Raw genomic sequence first — 20,741 nt, 5'->3', positions numbered from 1 at the left:
AGAAGCATAGGAGCCACCACTATCTATTCTTCGTTGACATCTATTGGAGATTTATCATTGCAGTGGTGATTTTGATTTGGTTGAATTGAATAATTATATCATGTATTCTCCAAGTTTAAAATAAGATGTCGGTTCTTGTTGTGCATTCACGGCATTGTAGATTCAACTATGGACAAAAGCCTAGCAACAAGAGTAGGTGGAGTAATTCTATGGGATTATCATGTCATTTGTCTTACTGGACCATTTTTTGAGAAAATGAGGCATTGTGACCTCTCTATTTCAGGTGTTAACTGTACTTCAACAATTCTTAAATCAATGATATTTTATTCTTCTCACAATAAATAATTACAGTATGTATATGATTGACAGATTATATAAAATGTTGAGATTTTGGATTTATTTTTTATAATTGATATTGCATGGCTATGACTAGAATTGTTGAAATCTGGTTCCTCTGGTTCCTTTTGCTTGTAATAAATATTTTGTATGAGAGGCTTACAAGCCCGTTTGGTTGCTTTGTTATTGTTTATTTTTTAAAGAATAAAAGAAATTAAAAAAAAACAAAAAAAACAAAAAAACAAAACCAAGACCAGTTAAAAACCATTAAAACAGTTTTCCAAAGTTCTTTTCATGAATTGCCAACCATAATTGATGGTAGCTTAAATTACTACATTGGGAATTATCCTTATTACTATATTTCATATCCAAAAAATATGGATGGATGTGAAAAAAAATTTATCAATCGAAACAGTTTTTAAGTAATTCTTCCAATTAAATTAGAAATTTTGCTACTTCATTCAAATACTAACAATAATTACTTTTTTACAGAAGTAATTAATCAAATAAATATTCCAATAAAATAAAAACATTCTAAAAATGGTCTAGCCACTTCATACATATATTGTTATATTCACCATTTCTAGAGAAGTAATATATTTATTTGTATATTTAGTTGTAATTGGGATTATTACTTTTACTATAATTATTAGAAGTCTTACTAATTTTCATTCAAGAAATGTTTTTGTACATTAAAATGTGCATTAAACTGTTATGTTTGTTTTATTTTTTTATTTTTTTTTATTTTTTTTTTTTTTGTGTAGTGAATATGGATCGAAGAAAACTAGTTGCATTGTTGATGCTTCCAAATGATGTAGCATTAGAATATTTTTGGACATGCGTTATGGTTGTAGTGTTTATGTACATATATGTAGCAATGCGATTGAGAAATGATAGAGGTGTAAGGAATCGAATAACTAGGAGTGCAAAGTTGCGATCGTCTTTTGTAACTAGTTTGTTGGACAATGATGTTAACTGTATTAGTCAACTTAGGATGGATAGGAGAACATTTAGTATTTTATGTCAGTTATTACTCCAGGATGGATATGTTAAAAGAGATGGTACTATTACATTGGAAGAGCAAGTGTGCATATTTTTGCATATAATTGCTCATCATACGAAGAACTGTACAATTATCACTAGATTCAATAGATCAGGGGAAACAGTAAGTAGATATTTCAATTCAGTGTTGAATGGAGTGTTACTCTTACATGGAACTTTATTGAGCAGATAATTGTTCGGATGAGAGATGGAAAATGTTTAAGGTATGTTGATCGATTAGTTTGGTTACTCTATTTAGTTCGTAGATATTTGTGGCAATATCTGATGTAACTAACTTTGTTTGTGACGTAGAATTGTTTGGGAGTATTAGATGGAACTTATATTAAGGTTAATGTATCTGAAATCGATAAGCCGAGATATCAAACCAGGAAGGGTGAGATAGCCACAAATGTCTTAGGTGTATGTAACCCAAATATGGAATTCATATTTGTATTACCTGGTTGGGAAGGTTCCTCTTCAGACCCAAGAGTACTTCAAAATGCATTAAGTAGGCCAAATGGATTAAAAGTACCCACCGGTAATATCAATCCTTAAAGTTTATATTGTAGTGGACTAACATTACATTATCTAATAGGAGCCATTTTTCTGTGTTAGGTTGTTACTATTTAGTGGATGTTGGTTACATTAATGGTGAAGGATTTCTTGCACCATATAGGGAAATAAGATATCACCTTTCTGAATGGAGAGATGGTTGTGCATCTACAAATCATGATATGAAGCATGCATCTGCTAGAAATATCATAGAAAGATATTTTGGGGTTCTAAAAATGCGATGGACAATTTTAAGAAGTCCATCGTTCTATCCAATTTCAACCCAAATTAAGATAATTACTACATGTTGTTTGATATATAATCTTATAAGGAGAGAAATGGCACTTGATCCTGGAGAAGCTGAGTTTGATATAAGGAACGATGCTGACATAAGTGGGGAGGAAGATATTATCAGATCAATTGGTTCTTCGGATCAATGGACTAATTGGGGAAACGAGTTAGCTAGACATATGTTTGATGAGTGAAGAAGTCATCATAGGCAATAGTTGATTGTTATAATTTATATAATGTTGTAACTGCTTAATTTTATGTTGTTTATTACATATTTTGTATGAAGACTAAATTATATTAAATATAACACGAGGTTCTTGTTACTTGTTATTAAATTCATATTTGTTATGGTATTATTGAAATCATGGAATTTTTACATGAATAGCCATGAAAGCTGGAGGTAGCAATAACGATAATAGGGGTGGTGAATCTAGGCATACATGGAGTTAAAGTGAGGAAGAAGCTTTGATGATTATCTTAAATGAAGCTATAGCTAGTGGGCAACGTTGTGATACAGGATCATTTAAACCTGGCACACTTACTATGATTGAGAGGCGACTATCTGAGATGTGTCCTAATTCGAGACTGCGAGCAAATCCACATATTGAGTCAAAGATGAGAAAGTGGAAGAGGCAAAATGGTATAATATATGACATGCTGAACAAAAGTGGATTTGGATGGAATGACTTTCTTAAATGTATGGACGTTGACAGTGAAGAAGTTTGGCAAGCATATATGCAGGTTTTGAATATTATTTGAAAATATATGTTAATTTCAATTTTAGTTTGTTACCTAGCATTTCGTTTTTCTTAGCTAAACGTTGGCTTTTTGTATTTTAGAGTACCCCAAGTGCAAAAGGTTAGAAAGGTAAACATTTTCCTATGTATGAGGGGCTTGCTAATATTTTTGGGAAGAATCGGGCAACCGGACATGGAGCACAAACTCCAATTGATATGATAAATGAAATAAATATGGACTCTGCAAACAAACCAATTGATGATGTCGATTCTCCAATGTCTGTGAATCGAGGAGGTAGTGAACCATCTACACAATTCCAAGGAACAGGTAAGCAGAAATTTAGATTGAAGGACAATGACATTATAGCTGGGTTAGGCAATGCAGCAGAGAAATTATTTGATAAATTAGCTGCAAAGTTGGAAATATTTGAGGCTTATTATCCACAATATTTAGCTATGGAACTTGACAGGTTAGGATTTGAGGCTAGTGACAACCTCAAAATCTCTAAGGTAATGAGATCGGATCCATCGAATATAGAGGTTTTTAAGGTTATTAAAACGGATGCGGGAAAAATTGCATTTGCTCGTGACTTTTTAGATAACTAATTTAGTAAAGCTGTGGACTACATATTCATGTTTATGTATGGGAGGATGATAATTATGAACAATTAGGTTTGAAACTTATGAACTTGTTGTATGGTAGTGGATGTTTGTTTCTAAATTTGCAGGTAAGGATAATTTTATGATTATGTGTTATGTTTTAAAATATTAACATGTGCATGATTGAGTTGATTAATTGTAAGTTTTTTTAATTGTATTACTATATTATATTATAATGTATTCTTATATGCAGGAATATTAAATGGCAAAGAGAAGAGTTTATGTTGTGTTTAAAGGTAGAGAACCAGGGATATATAATCCTTAGCCTGAATGTCATCAATAAGTGCAAAGATTTAGAGATAATTTATATCAAGCATATAATACAACCCAAGAAGCTGAAAATGCATATGTTGATATGTAGAACGACTGATGCGGAATCGTAATGATGTAAATCTAATACAAAATAACACAGCACATACACATGCTCAATTGAACAACGAATGGTGTAATGGTTTTGTTTTATAGTAGGTTATTTATTTGGATTGCTATCAATGAGTGTATTTACTTATTTGTTTTATAAGTAGATTATCCTTGTAAAATCCAATATATTTATATTTATGTAGTACTTGTTATTTGAATTGCTACATGTGAAATCTATATACATATATGTATAAATTGGAGATGGATATTCTTATATTATCAACAAGTTCTTAATTACATATAGTGTTAATTATTTCTTTATTTGTAGATAATTGTTATTTATGATTTACTATACTAAAATTTTATTTTAATTGGTTTCGGAAACAATATATTAATATAATTTATGGGTTGAAAAAAATATTCAATTGTCTTATGCATACCATTAAAATATATTTATTTTTAATTAATTGTTATTTATGGCATACTATATTTTAAGTTAATTTTAGGCTATTTTTAAAGTTATATATTAATATAATTTGTGGGTGTACACAACAAATTTTGTATATTTTGCATGTATATATAAACATATAAATATACGATATTAATTAGATGTAATAATTTTTTTTCATATAAATTTAACTTTTAAAATTATTTTTAAAAAAATTAAAAATATAATTATAAAATAATCATATCCAGTTCGATTTTGCATTAAATATAATATCATTAGTTTACTATTTATTTCAAAACTATACCAAACATAATATTATACTAACGATTTTGTTCAATCCTATTCAATTCTGTCTGATCCGGATCTATTTGGCATATCGAATGCATCCGAGGTATCAAACGCCCCTCTAGTGGTATTTTATTTTTTATTTTTTATGTTCGACGGACAAGTTTGCCCAATTTAGTATTGAGTCTGTCTGCGCACAATCAAAAAGGTTAATTTAGTAAAATCGAACTATTTTCTCCTATCCCATCTAAACCAAAAAGCCAGAGCCTTTCGAACGCAAGCAGAGAGGCACAGCGTGGAAGAAAAATGGCGTTCTATCTGTGTTCTTCCTCTTCTCCCTCCTCTCTCGTCCATGACCGCCAATCTCTCTTCTGCTACTCCCTTTCTTCAACCAGAAAACTCGGAGTAAGAAACTCTGACCACCTTTGCAAACTCAATTTTCTCTCATCTCAATTCCGAACCTCACTCCAAATAACCAATGTTTCTTTACAAGACCCCGTTGTGCAAGAGACTCAGAACCCTGAAGTTGCAGATTCTCAAACCCCAGATGTAAAACGTGGCTTTTCATCAAAAAGCTACATCTGGGTCAATCCCAGTAGCCCCAGAGCTTCACAGCTTCGACGGAAATCTTACGATGCCAGGTATACCAAACTAGTGAGGTTAGCTGAAGCTTTGAATTCTTGTAATTCCACTGAAGATGATGTTGCGAATGTTTTGAAGGATTTAGGTGATAGAATAGTAGAACAAGATGCTGTGGTTGTTCTCAATAATATGGTTAATCCTGAAAATGCATTGCTTGCTCTCAAGTTCTTTCAAAGTAAATTGAAACCTAAGAGGGAAGTAATTCTTTACAACGTAACTTTGAAGGTGTTTAGGAAATGTAAGGACTTGGATAGAGCAGAGAAGCTGTTTGATGAAATGCTTGAGAGAGGTGTTAAACCTGATAATGTTACCTTTTCAACTATGATTAGCTGTGCTAGGATGTCGTCTTTCCCTGATAAGGCTGTTGAGTGGTTTGAGAAAATGCCCACTTTTGGATGTGATCCAGATGATGTTACCTACTCGGCAATGATTGATGCTTATGGTCGTGCTGGTAATGTTGATATGGCTTTCAGCTTGTATGATCGTGCTAGAACGGAGAAATGGCGCATTGATCCGGTGACATTCTCTACTTTGATTAAAATTCATGGGCAATCAGGGAATTTCGATGGGTGTTTGAATGTCTATGAGGAGATGAAGGCTATAGGGGCCAAGACAAATTTGGTTATTTATAACACCTTATTGGATGCTATGGGAAGAGCTAAGAGGCCTTGGCAGGCCAAGAAGATTTACCAAGAGATGACTCAGAATGGATTTTCCCCAAATTGGATAACCTATGCAGCTCTCCTGCGGGCCTATAGTAGAGCTCGATATGGTGATGATGCTCTTAATGTCTATAGAGAGATGAAGGAGAAAGGATTGGAGTTGAATGTGATTCTCTACAATACAATTTTAGCAATGTGTGCTGATATTGGCTACGCTGATGAAGCTGTGGAGATTTATGAAGACTTGAAGAGTTCCAGTACTCAGCCTGACAGTTGGACATTTTCATCGGTGATTACCATATATTCATGTAGTGGGAAAGTCTCTGAGGCAGAGGCAACATTGAATGAGATGTTGGAAGCGGGTTTCGAGCCTAATATATTTATTTTGACCTCACTAATCCAATGCTATGGAAAAGTGAAACGTATTGATGAAGTTGTGAGGACATTCAATCAACTCTTAGATCTGGGCATAACTCCGGATGACCGTTTTTGTGGTTGTCTACTGAATGTGATGACCCAAACCCCTAAGGAAGAACTTGGAAAGCTTACCAATTGCATTGAACGGGCTTATCCAAAGCTTGGGAATGTGGTAAAACTTTTGCTGGAGGAGGATGATGGAAATGAAAATTTTAAAAAAGAAGCTTTTGAGCTTTTTGATTCAATTGGTGCTGATGTAAAGAAAGCCTACTGCAATTGCATGATTGATCTCTGTGTGAACCTCAATATGCTACAAAAAGCCTGTGAGCTATTGGACCTGGGGCTTACACAAGAGATATACACTGACATACAATCCAGGTCTCCGACCCAATGGTCTCTTCATCTAAAGGGTCTCTCTCTTGGAGCAGCTCTTACTGCATTGCATGTTTGGATAAATGACTTGTCTAACACATTGGAATCTGGGGAGGAGTTGCCACCATTGCTCGGAATCAATACTGGACACGGGAAGCACAAGTATTCTGACAAAGGTTTAGCTAGTGTTTTCGAGTCACATTTGAAGGAATTAAATGCTCCATTTCATGAGGCTCCAGATAAGGTTGGCTGGTTTTTGACTACAAAAGTTGCAGCCAAGTCATGGTTGGACTCCAGAAATTCTTCTGAATTAATTGCGGCATAGGTAAAATCTATTCTATTGTTCACACTGCAATGCGTTGTCAACAACTGTTTGAGCTGCATCTCTATTTACCTTCTATATGTTTCTAGCATCATTCTTGTAGAGAATTTTCGTAATATTAGAATTCAAATTAAATCTACATAATTTGATGTCTCATATAGTTAAACGAAGTTCTATGAATATTCGTTAGTCTTTTTCCCTGGTTTGACTTGATATGGTTGCCATTGTATTCTTTGAGTAACTCTATCTGTTAATTTCATATTGAAACTGTTGTAGAACAAAATCTTGAGAGTCAGAAATCAGGAGAATATCTATGGAACATTTAAAGGCCATAATCTTCTCTGAAAGAATATGTTGGATTGCTATAATTAAACGTTTCGAAGTTCCTGTGAGAATTAATGAACGTTCATACAACAACAAAACTTCTCGCAAGCTATTACTAGGATTTGCGTTTAATACAATTTTCTTTATTACCAGAATTATATATTCTGAATCCCCAACTTCTCTTAATTTGGAATAGTACAGAAAGGGAAAAAAAAAAAAGTGTGGGGTTGAGGCAGATATTAAAAGTTGATAAGGTTTTGACTTATTGGCGCTCAACTCCCGGTTCCCAAAGTAGTTGACTTCCAACTTCATTATTATTTTGTTTGTTCGTTGAGGGCCTCGAGCCCTAAGTACAATGAACAGTGGAAGGCCTTTGACTTTAACAACACAAAAATTCATGTACATTTGGGTGCATTCTCTTTTAGTGCAAACTGCAAACTGGACCTACAACATTGAATTAAAAAAATTTCATATAAACAATGTAAAAGCTAATAAAGAAACTGTGTTATGGCTTGCACGTAAAACTGCTCGCACAGGTCAAAACTTATCAAAGTCGCAATATAAATTGATGAAGAATCCTTATTCCCTTCCATCCACATACACAATGGGGAACTGCATAAAAGTTTCATTCCGGCCACCCCAAGAGAAGATCAAAGCTGTTGTCTTTAATGGAGAAGTGGAAGAGTTCAAAGCCTCAACATCTGTGGAGAAGATCACTTCTGGACCCTACATTGGGTTCAAACTGGTGCACCGTGCCCAGCCACATTCATCATTGCCGCCCAACAGCAAGGTAGAACCTGGCCATTTAGTTCCTTATCTAACCCAGCCTAGTAAACCCTTGGTTTCTCCAAAAAGAGCCAACAAAGAAAGCTGTAAACGGCAGAAAGTAAAAATTGTGCTGACTAGGGATCAACTGGAGCTGCTTTTGAGAGGTGCTAAGAAGCTCCATCCTCCCGGAGATATTGCTGTTCAAATGTTAAAGAGTTTTGGGTTTGAAGAAGCGTCTCCAATATGGCGACCATCATTGGCTACCATTCCAGAGGTGCACGGTTTTTGATTAGAATTGCACCCAACCTTTTTCCTTTTTATCTTAGGAACTGTATATTGGCGAAAGATAGTAGGTAGTTGGTCATAACCAGAGAAGTACTCCTGTTTTTTGTGTTTTTGAATGTACTGTTTTCTCTGGTTCCAATCTGTTTCTGGATGCAGAACATGGTTATTTATAATTATCATGATTTAGTCAGGGGATAATAAATACCCTATTTCAACAAGACATTTCAATATTTCTTGTATGTTTGTTTTGGTCACCGTTTGCAAGTGTGGTAAACATAAATTATTGGCATCTATAAACCAAAAGAAATGTGATAATTATCATTTATGTGAATCTCAAGCAGAGGAAAACACAAATCAAAACCAATATAACATGTACAAAGTTTTTACAAAGTCAGGTCCCCCTTTTTTCTTTATCGGAACTTTATTTCAGCTACCTAGCATGCATGAAACTCTGTTCTTTTGTATTTACATTAAAGAATCACAAGCAATGACCGATAAATCAACAAATTTGCAGATGCTTTTCAGCTTTCTCCAATGTAAGTTTTCAAGGTGATTTGGTTACCCTGCAGTGATTACAAACCACCAAAAGATGATTAATTTGAATAAGAAATTTCAGTTGAAGTGAAGAAAAGTTATGTTGTTACAGAAAGAAATATGTAACTAATCAAATTTGGGATATATAATGCTGAAGCTTTTTGACAAATGTAATACCTGTTATAGGAGTTGATGGTTCTGTTCTTCTTGTTGTCAACCATTTTCATTGATGCAGCTTCCTTCTCTCTAGCTGCAGCTTCTCTCTTCATTCTCTTGGTTTCTACTTCTATGGATTTTGTCAGTGCTTCAACCTTCTTCATGAGCATCTGGAAAACAATTATCTCATGATTCACGAATCCAAATAGTTGTTGAGAGTGAGACTGAGAGAGAGAGTATTCTTCAACCATACCTTTATTTCTTGATCTTTAGCATTCAAATGGTTCTCTTTCACTTCGAAAATCTTCCTCAGACTGATAACCTCCTTTTGAAGTCTATCATACAGAAAACCTGAGACCATATCTTCACTATCGGAGTTTGTAGTTCCTTGGTTAGGTGATTCTTCATTGCCACTGCCTTTAGTTTTGGCTTCTGCAGAAGCTGTTGTATTGTTGTTGTCGTTGTTTTTTGTGTTCTCTTTGATTTCCTTGTTCTCCTTCTCACCACTATCAACAACTTTACTTTTGGTTGCCCATAGGCTTCTTTTCAACATGTTTTCTCCAGAAGAATATTTCTTTCTGAAGCTATTTGCTCGTTTTAGCTCGCCCGTAGCTGTTTCAATTTCTACATTTGGTTGTTGCAAAGGAGAAGTTTTACCGAAGGTGGAAGCCCTTGGCTGTGATGTTGATCTTTTTATGAGCCCTCCATTGCTTGTCAGGAAGCTTAAGATATTGCTTGATTTTTCTGTTTTTTGAGATGCACAGAAAGCATTAGGGTTGGCTGAGAAACTTGAAACATGCTTTAGCCCTTCTTCCAGTGTCTTAAGCCTCAGCTTCAATTTCTCCTGAAATAAAATGTTCAGACCAAAGTTTAGTGATTGAATTAGATTAAGAGGAAAGACTTAGAATGACTGGTAGAAAATTGAAAGTCATAATATTATTGACCTTGAGTTGTGCCTCTGCTTTAGCTGTTCTCTCTGACACAGTTAGCTTGTCCCTCAACCGTTGCATTTCAGCCTGTATTATACAGTTCATAATTGTTCATTGAGAGAATGGAAATGGAACAAATGTAATAAACTATGTTACAGAGTTTTCTCTTCATACGAAAAAGAATAGGAAAAAATCAATAGACAAGGAAAAATATAAACTATCATGAATAAAGAGAAGAAAAATCTTGTAGAAAAGGCTTTATCAAAATACGAAAGTTTGTTAAAAATAGGCTTTGAAGGAAATTTCTGGGCAGGAAATTACCTGCATTAGCCTTCTCTCTTCCAGCCACTGTCTAACAGGCATAACTTTGTCATTTTCATCTTTCCACTCATTAGCCACTACAGTTGCTACTCGGTTTGCTGAAACTTTCGATCTTGCTAGCTCTCTTTCCAAAGTCCTCTTCTCCTCCTGAAAAGTTGCATAAAAACAAGGTTTTTAATTTCAATGAATTCTGAAAAGATCAAAATTCTCAAAACACCATATAAACCATTATCTCTGTTGTCTGTAGAAGCTACATTTGACCTTGATACTTACATTTAATTCTTCTATCTGCCGCTTATAGTCGCGGATAGCATTGGCTGCAGCTCCACCAGCTAGAATGGCTTCTTCAAGTTCATGAATGGTTTGACTAAGCTTTTCAACCTCTAAAACCTTTTGACGATTGGTTTTCTCAAGGATTCTGTTTTCCTCCTGCATGTTTCACATTAAATACTTGTCACACTTCCATTATATTAGAGAAAATATAAGAGGAATCTGGTTTAAAGTCATGCCTGGCAGATCTCGATCTGTCTCCTTAATTCGAAGTTCTGGTTCTGAACCTCTTCAACTATTAAGGCCCTTTCTAGAGCACTCCTCAAAATCCTTTCTGCTTCAAGCAGAGCTGACTCTTTTGATTTGGTCAGGCGTTCCAAAGCCTTCTTATCCTCCTGAAGGGTGGCAATCTGAGAACACCAAAAGGAGAAAATTGCGCTTGCTGCATAAGCCACTTGTGCTCTCATATTTCATTGCTTTTACAAAATAATTTTTTTGTTTTTTACTTTCAAGTTTCATTTCCTACCTCATTCTTGTATATTTTGATTTCAGCCTCAAGAGGAGCAATGACAGACACAATAGGCAAAGAGTCATCATCCTTTTGATTTGCATGCACTCTTCTGAGAGTTGCTTCCGCAGCAAACTGTGCGGCCAATGCATTTTTCTTGTCATTTGTTAGTTTCTTGATTTCAAGATTCTGCATTTTTTTCAGATGTTTACCATCAAGTATATCAAGTCGCACATGAAATAGACTCATTGATTTTCAAAAGATCTTAGGATGAACTCAAACGCACCTTATGCTCAAGAAGATTTTCAGTGACTCCAAGTTTCTCATCCAATTTTTGAACTTCATTTCTGAGCTGTAAAAGATTTACAGAAAGGAAATTCAAACACAATTCTGGCGAGACCCTAGTAAATATATCTTAATGCTATGTAAATACAAATTACTGCTTACAAATATAAAATTATGTAATAATGTCCTTCACTGACTAAATTTCATTAATATGGGTTTTTATAAATGGTTCATTCACTGTCTATGTGTTTATGGTTTTAGAACTATATCTCAATATGAAAATATTCTTTTTGTACCTCTTCTAGAGCCTTATCTTTCAAAACTTCTGTTGCTCTCAGACCCTTGATTTCACCCTGAGCCACACCTAATTCCCGATCCTTTTCTGCAAAAAATAATAGGAAAGACTTTCGCCATAACTTCAAAACTTGTTCTTTTCTTAATAACCATAATCTTTATTATAAAAAACCATCATAACCAACTATCTTTAAGCTACATATGCTTGGCCAAAATCAAGGCATAAAATTGCCTGTATGTTTCTGTTAATGCATTAATGTAGATGTGTTTAATATTCAATAGTAAAGATTTTCACAGGGGAACATTTGACAGGAAGACAAAATATTTTCTGGTAATTTCATCTGCTGTTCCCAAATTGTTAGCGGAAACCCGAGGTACTAATAGGCAAAATTTATATGACAAAATAATTGTCCTTGATGCATCCATTTATCTTGAAAAGAAAAAGCACAACTTGTATTTCACTGGGAGAAACTTGAAAATCTACATCTCAATTCTGGAAACAAACTTTTTTTTCTGAAAGATGACTAAGATATGAAGTAAATTTGCCATTTTTTCTTTGTCGTTTTTTTGCTGAACATGATTAGCATAACCTCTAATACTGTAATAAGAGAGTGCAATAGACAAAAAGTAGGAAAATAGCCCCTCCGAAGAACTATTCATTTGTATTGTTCAAAACACTTGCATGCTCTTAGTTCTGTGGTTGCATAATAGTTTACTAAACAAATTGAAGCAGCCACAGAAGAAGAAGCAACCTTTTAAAGTCATTAAATGAACATACTAGTGCAGAAGGACGTATGTTGCGAACTGCCAACTAGTCGCCTATTATTGCCATCACTAAGTTAAGTTGGTAAAGACAAAGAAGAAAAAGTACAAGAAAAACTAGGAACTATTCCATTTCTAAATTTCCATCTAAATTTATAAAAACCAGAAGACAAATGAAAGAGAACCGTTAAACAGAAAGCAGTCAAATCAAATGGAACAATGTTTTGTCCCTAATATACACTATAAAACATGAACCAATTCAGTAGTCAGAACTCATCAAACAACACCAAATAAGTTGAAGTTTAACCTTTTTATGATACTACTGAACTTGAACTTAAATGGTACAGAGCATAATGCCAAAAACGGCCGCTAAAACCAGTTGAAATAGTTAAAATAAATAAATAAATAAAATAAAAGAGAACCTTTAAGCAAGTTCTTCAGACGATTGAGCTCTAAGACAACAGGGTCTGGTTGAAGAACAGGGAAGTCATCCACACCATGTTGCTCTTCATTATGACTCACCATTTTCTTCCTTGTTTTGGTTTGTTCCTCGCCAACTTTGAAAATACTTATACTAATCAAACTCTACCAATAAAAAGAGGTGGGTTTTGGAATAGATAATGAAATATCTGAAATGGGTGTTTTTAATGAGGTTTTGTGTGTGAATTTTAAGGAATTGACCGTAAAGAGAGGAATGGTATTCCCTTGCTGAGAAGCAAAACTTTATAGGCTCAAATCAATAAGACGGCCAAAGCGGCTTCTTTAGCTCCTCTCTTCCCTCCTTTTGACAGTAACGGTTTTATTATTATTTATTTTTTTATTTATTCCTTTCCTAAAAGAATTGCTTACATTTATTTTAATTTTTAAACCTCACTATCTAATCCAATATCTGTTAAAACCAACAATAGTATCTTTTCTGGTTTCATATATTTGTTTCTAATCAAAGTGTTCAATTTTATATAAAAACAATGCGAAACTTAATAACTTTTATTCTGCTAACTACCTCATCAGAATGTGTACTTACTTTTGGAACATTCATTGAAGAATGGCCACATATACATTATTATTTTTTTCAAGGGTGTTTTAAAAGTGTATTTGTTGGTGCCATTTGTTGTAGCCTTATCATTTCATAAAAATAAATAAATAACTAAAAAAATTCCAAGAAAAAAAAATGACCATTCAAAACAAGACATATAGATTTTTTTTATTTGATTAATTTGGAATTTTGGCAAACAAAATTGACATGCTTCTAGCAGGTGCAAAGAATTTATAGTTTAATTTTTTCCATACCCAAAAAAGAAAATAAGGGAAAAAAATTTCTATGGAATGAAAACAAGAAACTGTTTACTCTTCTAGTCCCTTGCAAATGATAAAAATGAAAGACCATGATTAAGAGCATGTCATAGTCTGTCTATTTGAATGAAAGCTATTTGCTTTTGGAGTAATTTCATTGCTTAAGCGCTAAAATTTCCATAATCCTCGGTTATTATTAACTTAGTGGAAGCCACTCAAAAGAATTCTTGAATTTAGAAGAAGAAAATGAGGTATTGATAACCCTAAACTGATAAAGACAAACTAAAGTGGCTTGAAAGAACAAACAAAAAACATATTAATAAACACTGACTCTCTCATCTTTGCGTAAAAGAATATATGAATGAATTCATATATATTTATGACAAAACTATTACGTATAAAAAGTCCAGCTGTTTTTTTGACAGTTAGCCATATGGCAAAACTTTTAGATATTACATGGCATTGTGGTTAGGCGATAAAAGGAAGACTTGGCCAAATTATCCTCTACCAACACCCAACACCCACTTTCTAAATTAATAAAGAGAAAAAAAATAATAATTAAAAAAAAAAAAAAAAAAACACACACACACACACACACACACAAATCCAAACCCAAACCCCAGCTAGAAAATAGACAAAAGAAAAAGAGTCAATTTGGGTTTTGATTAACAGAAGATTTGGAGGATTCCATTGTAATCATTTCTTGATTGAATTCTTAGTACTGACTAAGTTTTCTGAAAAGGATATGAAGTGGGTTCAAGCTAAGCCATGAGGGGTTTTTGTTTTTTGTGTGTTCCTAATTGGTTTGAGTAGGTAGATCAATAAAAGTACTTATATTTTAAGCTAACAAGTTTTCTTTTTCTTTTTTCCGTGTCGAATGTTTGGCATAAATATAATGGAACGGTTGAGAGATGATTGAAGCTTGATCAATAATAATAACAAATAGACAAAACAAGAAGCCCATTTAGCCTTATTAGCCTGTCTAAGTGCATTTATCTCAATAATTTTTTTTCCAACTTTACTTTTATTGCAACCCCAGAAAGTATAAACCAACCAACCAAAATAATTCCAAATTTGGTGAATTTTATTTTTCTAGACCCGGAAACTACAAATAGAATACTTTGGGGGTTTCAAGTACCAGAATTGGTAGGGATGACTTGCTTTTTCAGTCTAATCGAATTCATATTCAATGCAATTATATATTTCAGCTTTAATTTCTTAAAAATTTAAAAGTAGCTTAGAATATCCATAAAAAAAAGATAAAGAAAAAAACAGGTAGCGTTATGTACATGTAATAATTGCTTTAGGTCATGTTTGGTAGCTTGAAGTAGAATTGACTAATTTCTTTTATTTTTTGGTAAATAAAGTAGACTAATTTCTTAGGTAAGATTGGACTGGAAATCATTAAATTGGACAGCTATTATTCCAATTAGTCCACCAAATGAAGTGAAAAAATTCCTTTGGGCTGGTTTCTTTGGTTCATAATCAAATACTTTGGGTCAGCTACTTCCCCAAAAATAATTTGGGTCAGATTGATGGATAAGTCGTCCAACTGCTGACTAAAGCCCACTTCTTTCTCGCTACTTGAATGGGCCTACTGATCTTAATTGGATTTTTTCAATAGATTTGAATCGGATTGGAATAGACCTCTTTTTTTTTTTTTTTTTTTTTTTTTTTGGGGGGGGACAAAGTTGCTGAATTTCTAAGCATATTGATTATTTTGTTAGGCCAAATGAACTTTATTTTGATATTGTACATGATTATAGTTTGCATTATATGTGACTAATATTTTGTGACATACATGAGTATTAATTATTGTAGGATAATATGGTATAACTTCTTAACGAAAATAAATAAATAAATAAATTGTTGTTAGCTATTTCCATATATACTCAGTTTTCATACAACTATTTTGGCATAAACTTGTATTATGAAAAAACAGAGTATCTATACATACTATCTGCAAATATTAACATAAACGTATTCAAGAGGCAATAAGAATTTGGTAAAGGGAAGAAAAAAAGTTCCATTTCAATATGCTAAAACCTAGAATGGGAATAACCTAATTCTTGTTTGGTCACCGTCAATCAACTCCACCTGAAAAAGTAGATCAACCAAGTGGGAAAAGAAACAGTTTTGGCTTCCAAAAAAAGTTATCCTTGTTTTCCATCTTGACTTTAATCAAAGGAAGAAATCAAACATAGCGAAGATGATGTTGTGATTAGGTAATACTTTCTTGATACTCCATAAACCACAGAGAAAGAAAACAGGAGATGCCATTCTTTTCCTGAATACTAATCTTCATTTCATTTGAAAAAAGTGCGCAATCTGTCGAGGGACAAAGCAACCGACCAATCAAAGAAATGGACAAAGGCATCTCTGTCATAATACCACATTTCATTGGTTCTGCACTATTGACTAATTTGCCCCACTACCATTTATTTCATCCAATCACATCTTGGGACAATATTATATATTAATTTATATGAATTATTTCTAGAGAAGAATATAGGCTAATGGCCGCCCAAATTAGATTTTTTATTTTATTATTATTATTATTATTTTTTTAAGCAAAAAGGAACATGATGACCACAAAACAATTTGAAGAGCAATCAAGGCATACAAGAAGAGATGGGTAATGGGTTTATATATATCTACATGTACTATGTAGTCCCTTAATTAAATATATTATAATACAAAATAAGTGAGGATATTATGGGAAACAAAAAAAATGTAATAGTAAAAGACAGACCCTGGAAACTTAGAGGTTTATTGAAAGCAGCATTTCCCATGTTGGTAGAAAGAGAAACTTCCATATTCTCCACCAGAAACTTAGAAAACTAAGCTTTATATATAGCTATAACCTCTCTCTCTTTCTCTGTTTCTAGATTTGGTATTCCAAGTTAGGAGAAGCCCCATGGATATACCACCACAGCTTGTTCAGTACAGATACCACTTTGGCATAGCCGTTTTGGTTTCATTGATCTTTTCCTTGGTGTTATATGCAGCCCCTAGGATTCTAACAATTCTGAACTACTTCTGGCCTCTCTTTGCATCAACAACTGTATTCCTGGTGATTATAATTGCCTTCAACGGCGGTGTTTCCCATGCGGCAAGTGAAGCTCATGGAGAAAAAGCTGGTAAAGGAATTATGGACTATGTTGCTGCAAGCCACCATGAACAGACTAATCATGATCATCATCAGGACTATCAAAATTTTGATCAGCAAACAAATGAGGTTCATGCATATGGTAATCTAAATCATCAATAGCAGGAACTGATTGGAAACTGTTTCTTTGTTTTCGTCAATGATTTCATAGATGATTTTCTCTGTAACTGTATCACTATGTTAACAAGTTTACTGTGATGAACAACTTCCATGGCAATTAAAATTGTACATTTCCATAATAATAATTGTGAAGGCAGTTGGGGTTCACTTTAGATTTCTTTTTCTTCTATCTTTGTGTAAAGTTGTCCTGTTGTCCCATGTGATAGAAAAGTAGATTTTCTCGTTTTTGCTATGTTGTTCAGGTGCCGATAAAAAGGAAAGAGAAAAAAAAAAAAAAAAAAAATTAAATGGGAGATTACAAAATTAATTGAAAAAAAAAAAAAAAAAACAAAAGAAAAAACATTAGAAGGTTTAGGACAATGCTTCTTTGGTCATAGCAATGGATAAAAGTTCCCCCATTTTTCTGTTCCTCTAAAATAATGAAAGTAGGTTCATAGTTTCATACCAGCTCCAGCATCAATATTTACATATGCATTTCGGTCCAATACCTTGTTTTCTGTACCTAAAATACTTGATATTTTAAATTGTGTCACAATTGGCATAGTGAGACTAAATTTAATTTATATATAGTTTCGCTGACCAAAATTTCTGTACCCGAATGGCTTGGTTATTTCAAACAACCTGCCGAATTATTGTAATAGATTAATACCAATGAACCAAATATTGTTTCTCTTACCAACACTACGAAGCGAAGGCAGATGGTCTAGTTGGTGCAAATTGTTGCCACTCTTGATGGCCACAGAATAATGTATCTATAATTTATCACAAGTTCATATTACGTGTCTAAAATAACCTCAAAGCATGTTTTACAAAATTGTTGCATATATTAATTTGTATATATATATATATATATATATGTACCAAAGATGATGGTGCTCGAGTTTTACGTCAGGATGGTTGAGAAAGTACAAGATCAGATGCTGTCAAAGTTCCTGACTGATCAATGTCAAGTTTCTGAAAAGCTTCCATCACAACTGAAATATCTTCCTGGCTAATTTTCCCCATTTCCTTTAGCTTGTATAGGACAAATTCTGAAGCACTGATACACAAAAACCACACACGACCAGTAGTGAGAAAGACCATATATGTATATATATATTTCGTAGTGTATATATGATGGAAAAATAATCCACCTACCTGACAGCTTCATCGTGATCAAGGTCTGCTTCCTCAAGATCTGAGTGAGTCAACTTCCGAGTAAGAACCCATTTCATGAGTGATTTTTGCCTGCCTTCAGTGTACAATTCAGCAAGGTAGAGATAAAACTGTGCTAAGCAAATTGTACTTCCCAATATCCAAAACACAGCAAAAATTCTACCACCCTTAGATGAGAAGCTTTCATCTCCATAGCCAAGAGTAGTAATGGTAGAACAAACACAGTAGATGGCATCCATGAATTGTAGATCCTCAACTACAGATAAAATGACAGTTCCAATAATCATAAGCACCAAAATAAGTGCACCAGAAGTAAGGAATTTGTATTTCACTTTGTGAGTTTCGACCTCCTTAAGAAGCTCAGGCGAACCAACTTTTTCACGAATGTAAATGGCTCTAACCAGAAGGGTTTCTTGCTTTTCCATCAAGTAATCAGCAACTTTCCCAAGAATTAGACCAGCAAGAGCCACTCCAATGAATACATAAACACAAGCCAGTAGCTTTGCCAGTATGCTATTGGGAACAAGGTCACCATATCCGACGGTTTATCATTGTCACAACACAGAAACACATGGCATCCAAAACCCCATTTGTTTTCTTACCCTCAATCTGATTCCTAACCAGGAAGAAGCACAGGGTTCCTCCCCCTAAGTAGGCAGCCAACAGGATGATTACTTGATTTATATCAAATTGTTGTTTAAAAGTTCTCGAGCATTCGAAATCTAAAAGAGATTGATCTTCAGCTCCATTTTCTTTTAGGAGACTATTAATCTTTGATGAAGAAGCAGTGGTAGTACTAGTACCATATTGGCGGTTTCTTCTTCTCTGCAGGGCATTATTTTCGTTCATCTGTTGAACATGATCTACCATTATTTGATCAGAAAGCAGGGCTTGTTTAGCATCATTATCCATTGCAGCATTAGGTTTCATCGAAGATCATCTGAAAATCGATGGAAATTATTGTCACAAAGTATGGTACATATATAGTATCTGATTATTTACACTCATCAATAGTATATAGCACTTAAACACATAACTATGATTAGTGTATGTTCAAGTAGCTCGCTTGCGTGTGATAAATAGTGTCATTAAACAGATTGTTATCATAGTATGAGAAGAAATTAGTTAAGAATCAGTTCAAATAAAATCCCTCAGTTATAGTCATTAGTAAAGTCTAGTTAAATTAGTAAAAAAACTTGTTTCATTCATATCTGCAATGCTTTTCTCAGCTAAAACAATTTGTTTTTGTTTCAAAAGGGATTTGCACTCAGCTTCTGAACATTCAATAGTTGCTGTAAAAGTTTGAACATTCCTTATGACAAAATACTTATTGCTTATCCTCAAACTTAAAAAAGGAAGTGAGCTAACAAATAATTCATGTATTTATTTATTTATTTATTTTAAATCACGTATCAAATTGCGAAAATAAAAAAAGGACCATTTTAGAATTTAATGTACATTAACAAAGCAGGACTAAATCAAAGCAGAGGATCTCCATTTAAATAGATTGAATGAAAACATCAATATATACCCGCATTCATATTGAATGAAATGTGGCATTTCAGATCATATATATAAAGGCACGCAGGAAAAAACAGAAGAAAATGCTGCAAAAACCCAGATATAAACAGAAGAGAAAAAAAGTAAATAGGAGTTTTTTTTTTTTGGGTCAAAAAGGTTTACCAGTAGATATTCCAGTGCTTGAATAGAATGTGATGATGGCAAAGTGCCACAGAAAATCCATTTAGAAAGTTATATAGGACCCGCAATAACAGTGTTATAGAATTTGGAAAACGAACAAGGATTTACTAATGCCTCCAAGTGGCTTGTATTTCGATCATGAAAGGAAGGAAGGCTTTGGTTTTTTGACATCCACCTGGTCACATCCCAAATTTGTCTTCATTCAACTCCTCCAAATCAGTGAATCACGCGCCAAACTAGATCTCCCATAACCGACACACCAATCTCATACACGTAATAGGTGCCACAAAAAGTGCCATTCTACTATTATTCACAGCACTGCACAAAAATCAATATATATATATATATATATATATATATATATCTAATCAGGTAACAGGTTGATCCGATAAGATATTGATTGTCTAATACATATATAGTATATGCATTTTTTTCTCTCTCTCTAAACTTCATAAATTATCAAATTGTCTTTTTTCAAGTATTGTTATTGCATTGCTTTAAAATAATTTAGAACAAACATTTAAAATAACCTACCCAAAAAATAAATGTATTGGAAACATTATTAGTTTTCTACTTCGTTTTATAGTTCATATGGTAAAGTGTTACATATTGTAAAAGGCACGTAATCTTGTTTGTATTCTTTTAAATATTCACTATTGATTAAACTAAAATGATACATACCGTACTTTAAAGACAATGCCACAGTTTTTAAAGTAAGAAAGCTGAAGTGCAAAAACTATGA

At 33.5% G+C, this 20,741-nt stretch overlaps 4 protein-coding genes across 4 annotated transcripts; 2 read left to right on the top strand and 2 right to left on the bottom strand.

The window, feature by feature from the left end:
* Window positions 1–4,938: 4,938 nt before the first annotated feature.
* LOC107415634 (pentatricopeptide repeat-containing protein At4g16390, chloroplastic) lies at window positions 4,939–8,125 on the top strand. Its single transcript, XM_048475685.2, has 2 exons — window positions 4,939–7,128; window positions 7,986–8,125. The coding sequence occupies exon 1, from the start codon at window positions 5,017–5,019 to the stop codon at window positions 7,126–7,128; it is 2,112 nt and encodes a 703-aa protein (XP_048331642.1). The 5' UTR covers window positions 4,939–5,016; the 3' UTR covers window positions 7,986–8,125.
* Window positions 8,018–11,400, top strand: LOC112492764 (uncharacterized). Its single transcript, XM_025077018.3, has 2 exons — window positions 8,018–8,491; window positions 11,265–11,400. The coding sequence occupies exons 1-2, from the start codon at window positions 8,018–8,020 to the stop codon at window positions 11,280–11,282; spliced, it is 492 nt and encodes a 163-aa protein (XP_024932786.3). The 3' UTR covers window positions 11,283–11,400.
* Window positions 8,796–13,348, bottom strand: LOC107415034 (microtubule-associated protein 70-5). Its single transcript, XM_016023300.4, has 11 exons — window positions 12,984–13,348; window positions 11,802–11,887; window positions 11,507–11,572; window positions 11,239–11,409; window positions 10,952–11,122; window positions 10,716–10,871; window positions 10,443–10,589; window positions 10,137–10,208; window positions 9,446–10,036; window positions 9,214–9,362; window positions 8,796–9,065 (listed from the first exon to the last, which is right to left on the bottom strand). Exons 1-11 carry the CDS (start codon window positions 13,084–13,086, stop codon window positions 9,047–9,049), a joined length of 1,731 nt encoding a protein of 576 aa, XP_015878786.1. The 5' UTR covers window positions 13,087–13,348; the 3' UTR covers window positions 8,796–9,046.
* Window positions 13,349–16,399: 3,051 nt separating this feature from the next.
* LOC107415093 (two-pore potassium channel 1) lies at window positions 16,400–19,232 on the bottom strand. The gene is given in 2 exon segments (XM_060817758.1): window positions 16,400–18,843; window positions 18,845–19,232. Coding segments are annotated over 2 exon segments (951 nt in total). The 5' UTR covers window positions 19,229–19,232; the 3' UTR covers window positions 16,400–18,276.
* Between the last annotated feature and the right edge of the window lie 1,509 nt (window positions 19,233–20,741).

The sequence above is a fragment of the Ziziphus jujuba genome, chromosome 1 (assembly GCF_031755915.1).
Source record: "Ziziphus jujuba cultivar Dongzao chromosome 1, ASM3175591v1".
Classification (NCBI taxonomy): domain Eukaryota; kingdom Viridiplantae; phylum Streptophyta; class Magnoliopsida; order Rosales; family Rhamnaceae; genus Ziziphus; species Ziziphus jujuba.
Note: the sequence above shows the minus strand (reverse complement) of the source record. Positions and strands in the feature narration are given on the sequence as shown.

Coding starts and splice junctions, on each gene's coding strand:
- LOC107415634 (XM_048475685.2), top strand. CDS start 5,017: ATGGCGTTCTATCTGTGTTCTTCCTCTTCTCCCTCCTCTCTCGTCCAT.
- LOC107415034 (XM_016023300.4), bottom strand. CDS start 13,086: ATGGTGAGTCATAATGAAGAGCAACATGGTGTGGATGACTTCCCTGTT. Junction 10,590..10,715: donor GGCAGATAGAAGAATTAAAT/GTAAGTATCAAG, acceptor GCAACTTTTCAG/GAGGAGAAGAGGACTTTGGA. Junction 9,363..9,445: donor CTAAAGATCAAGAAATAAAG/GTATGGTTGAAG, acceptor ATTGTTTTCCAG/ATGCTCATGAAGAAGGTTGA.
- LOC112492764 (XM_025077018.3), top strand. CDS start 8,018: ATGAAGAATCCTTATTCCCTTCCATCCACATACACAATGGGGAACTGC.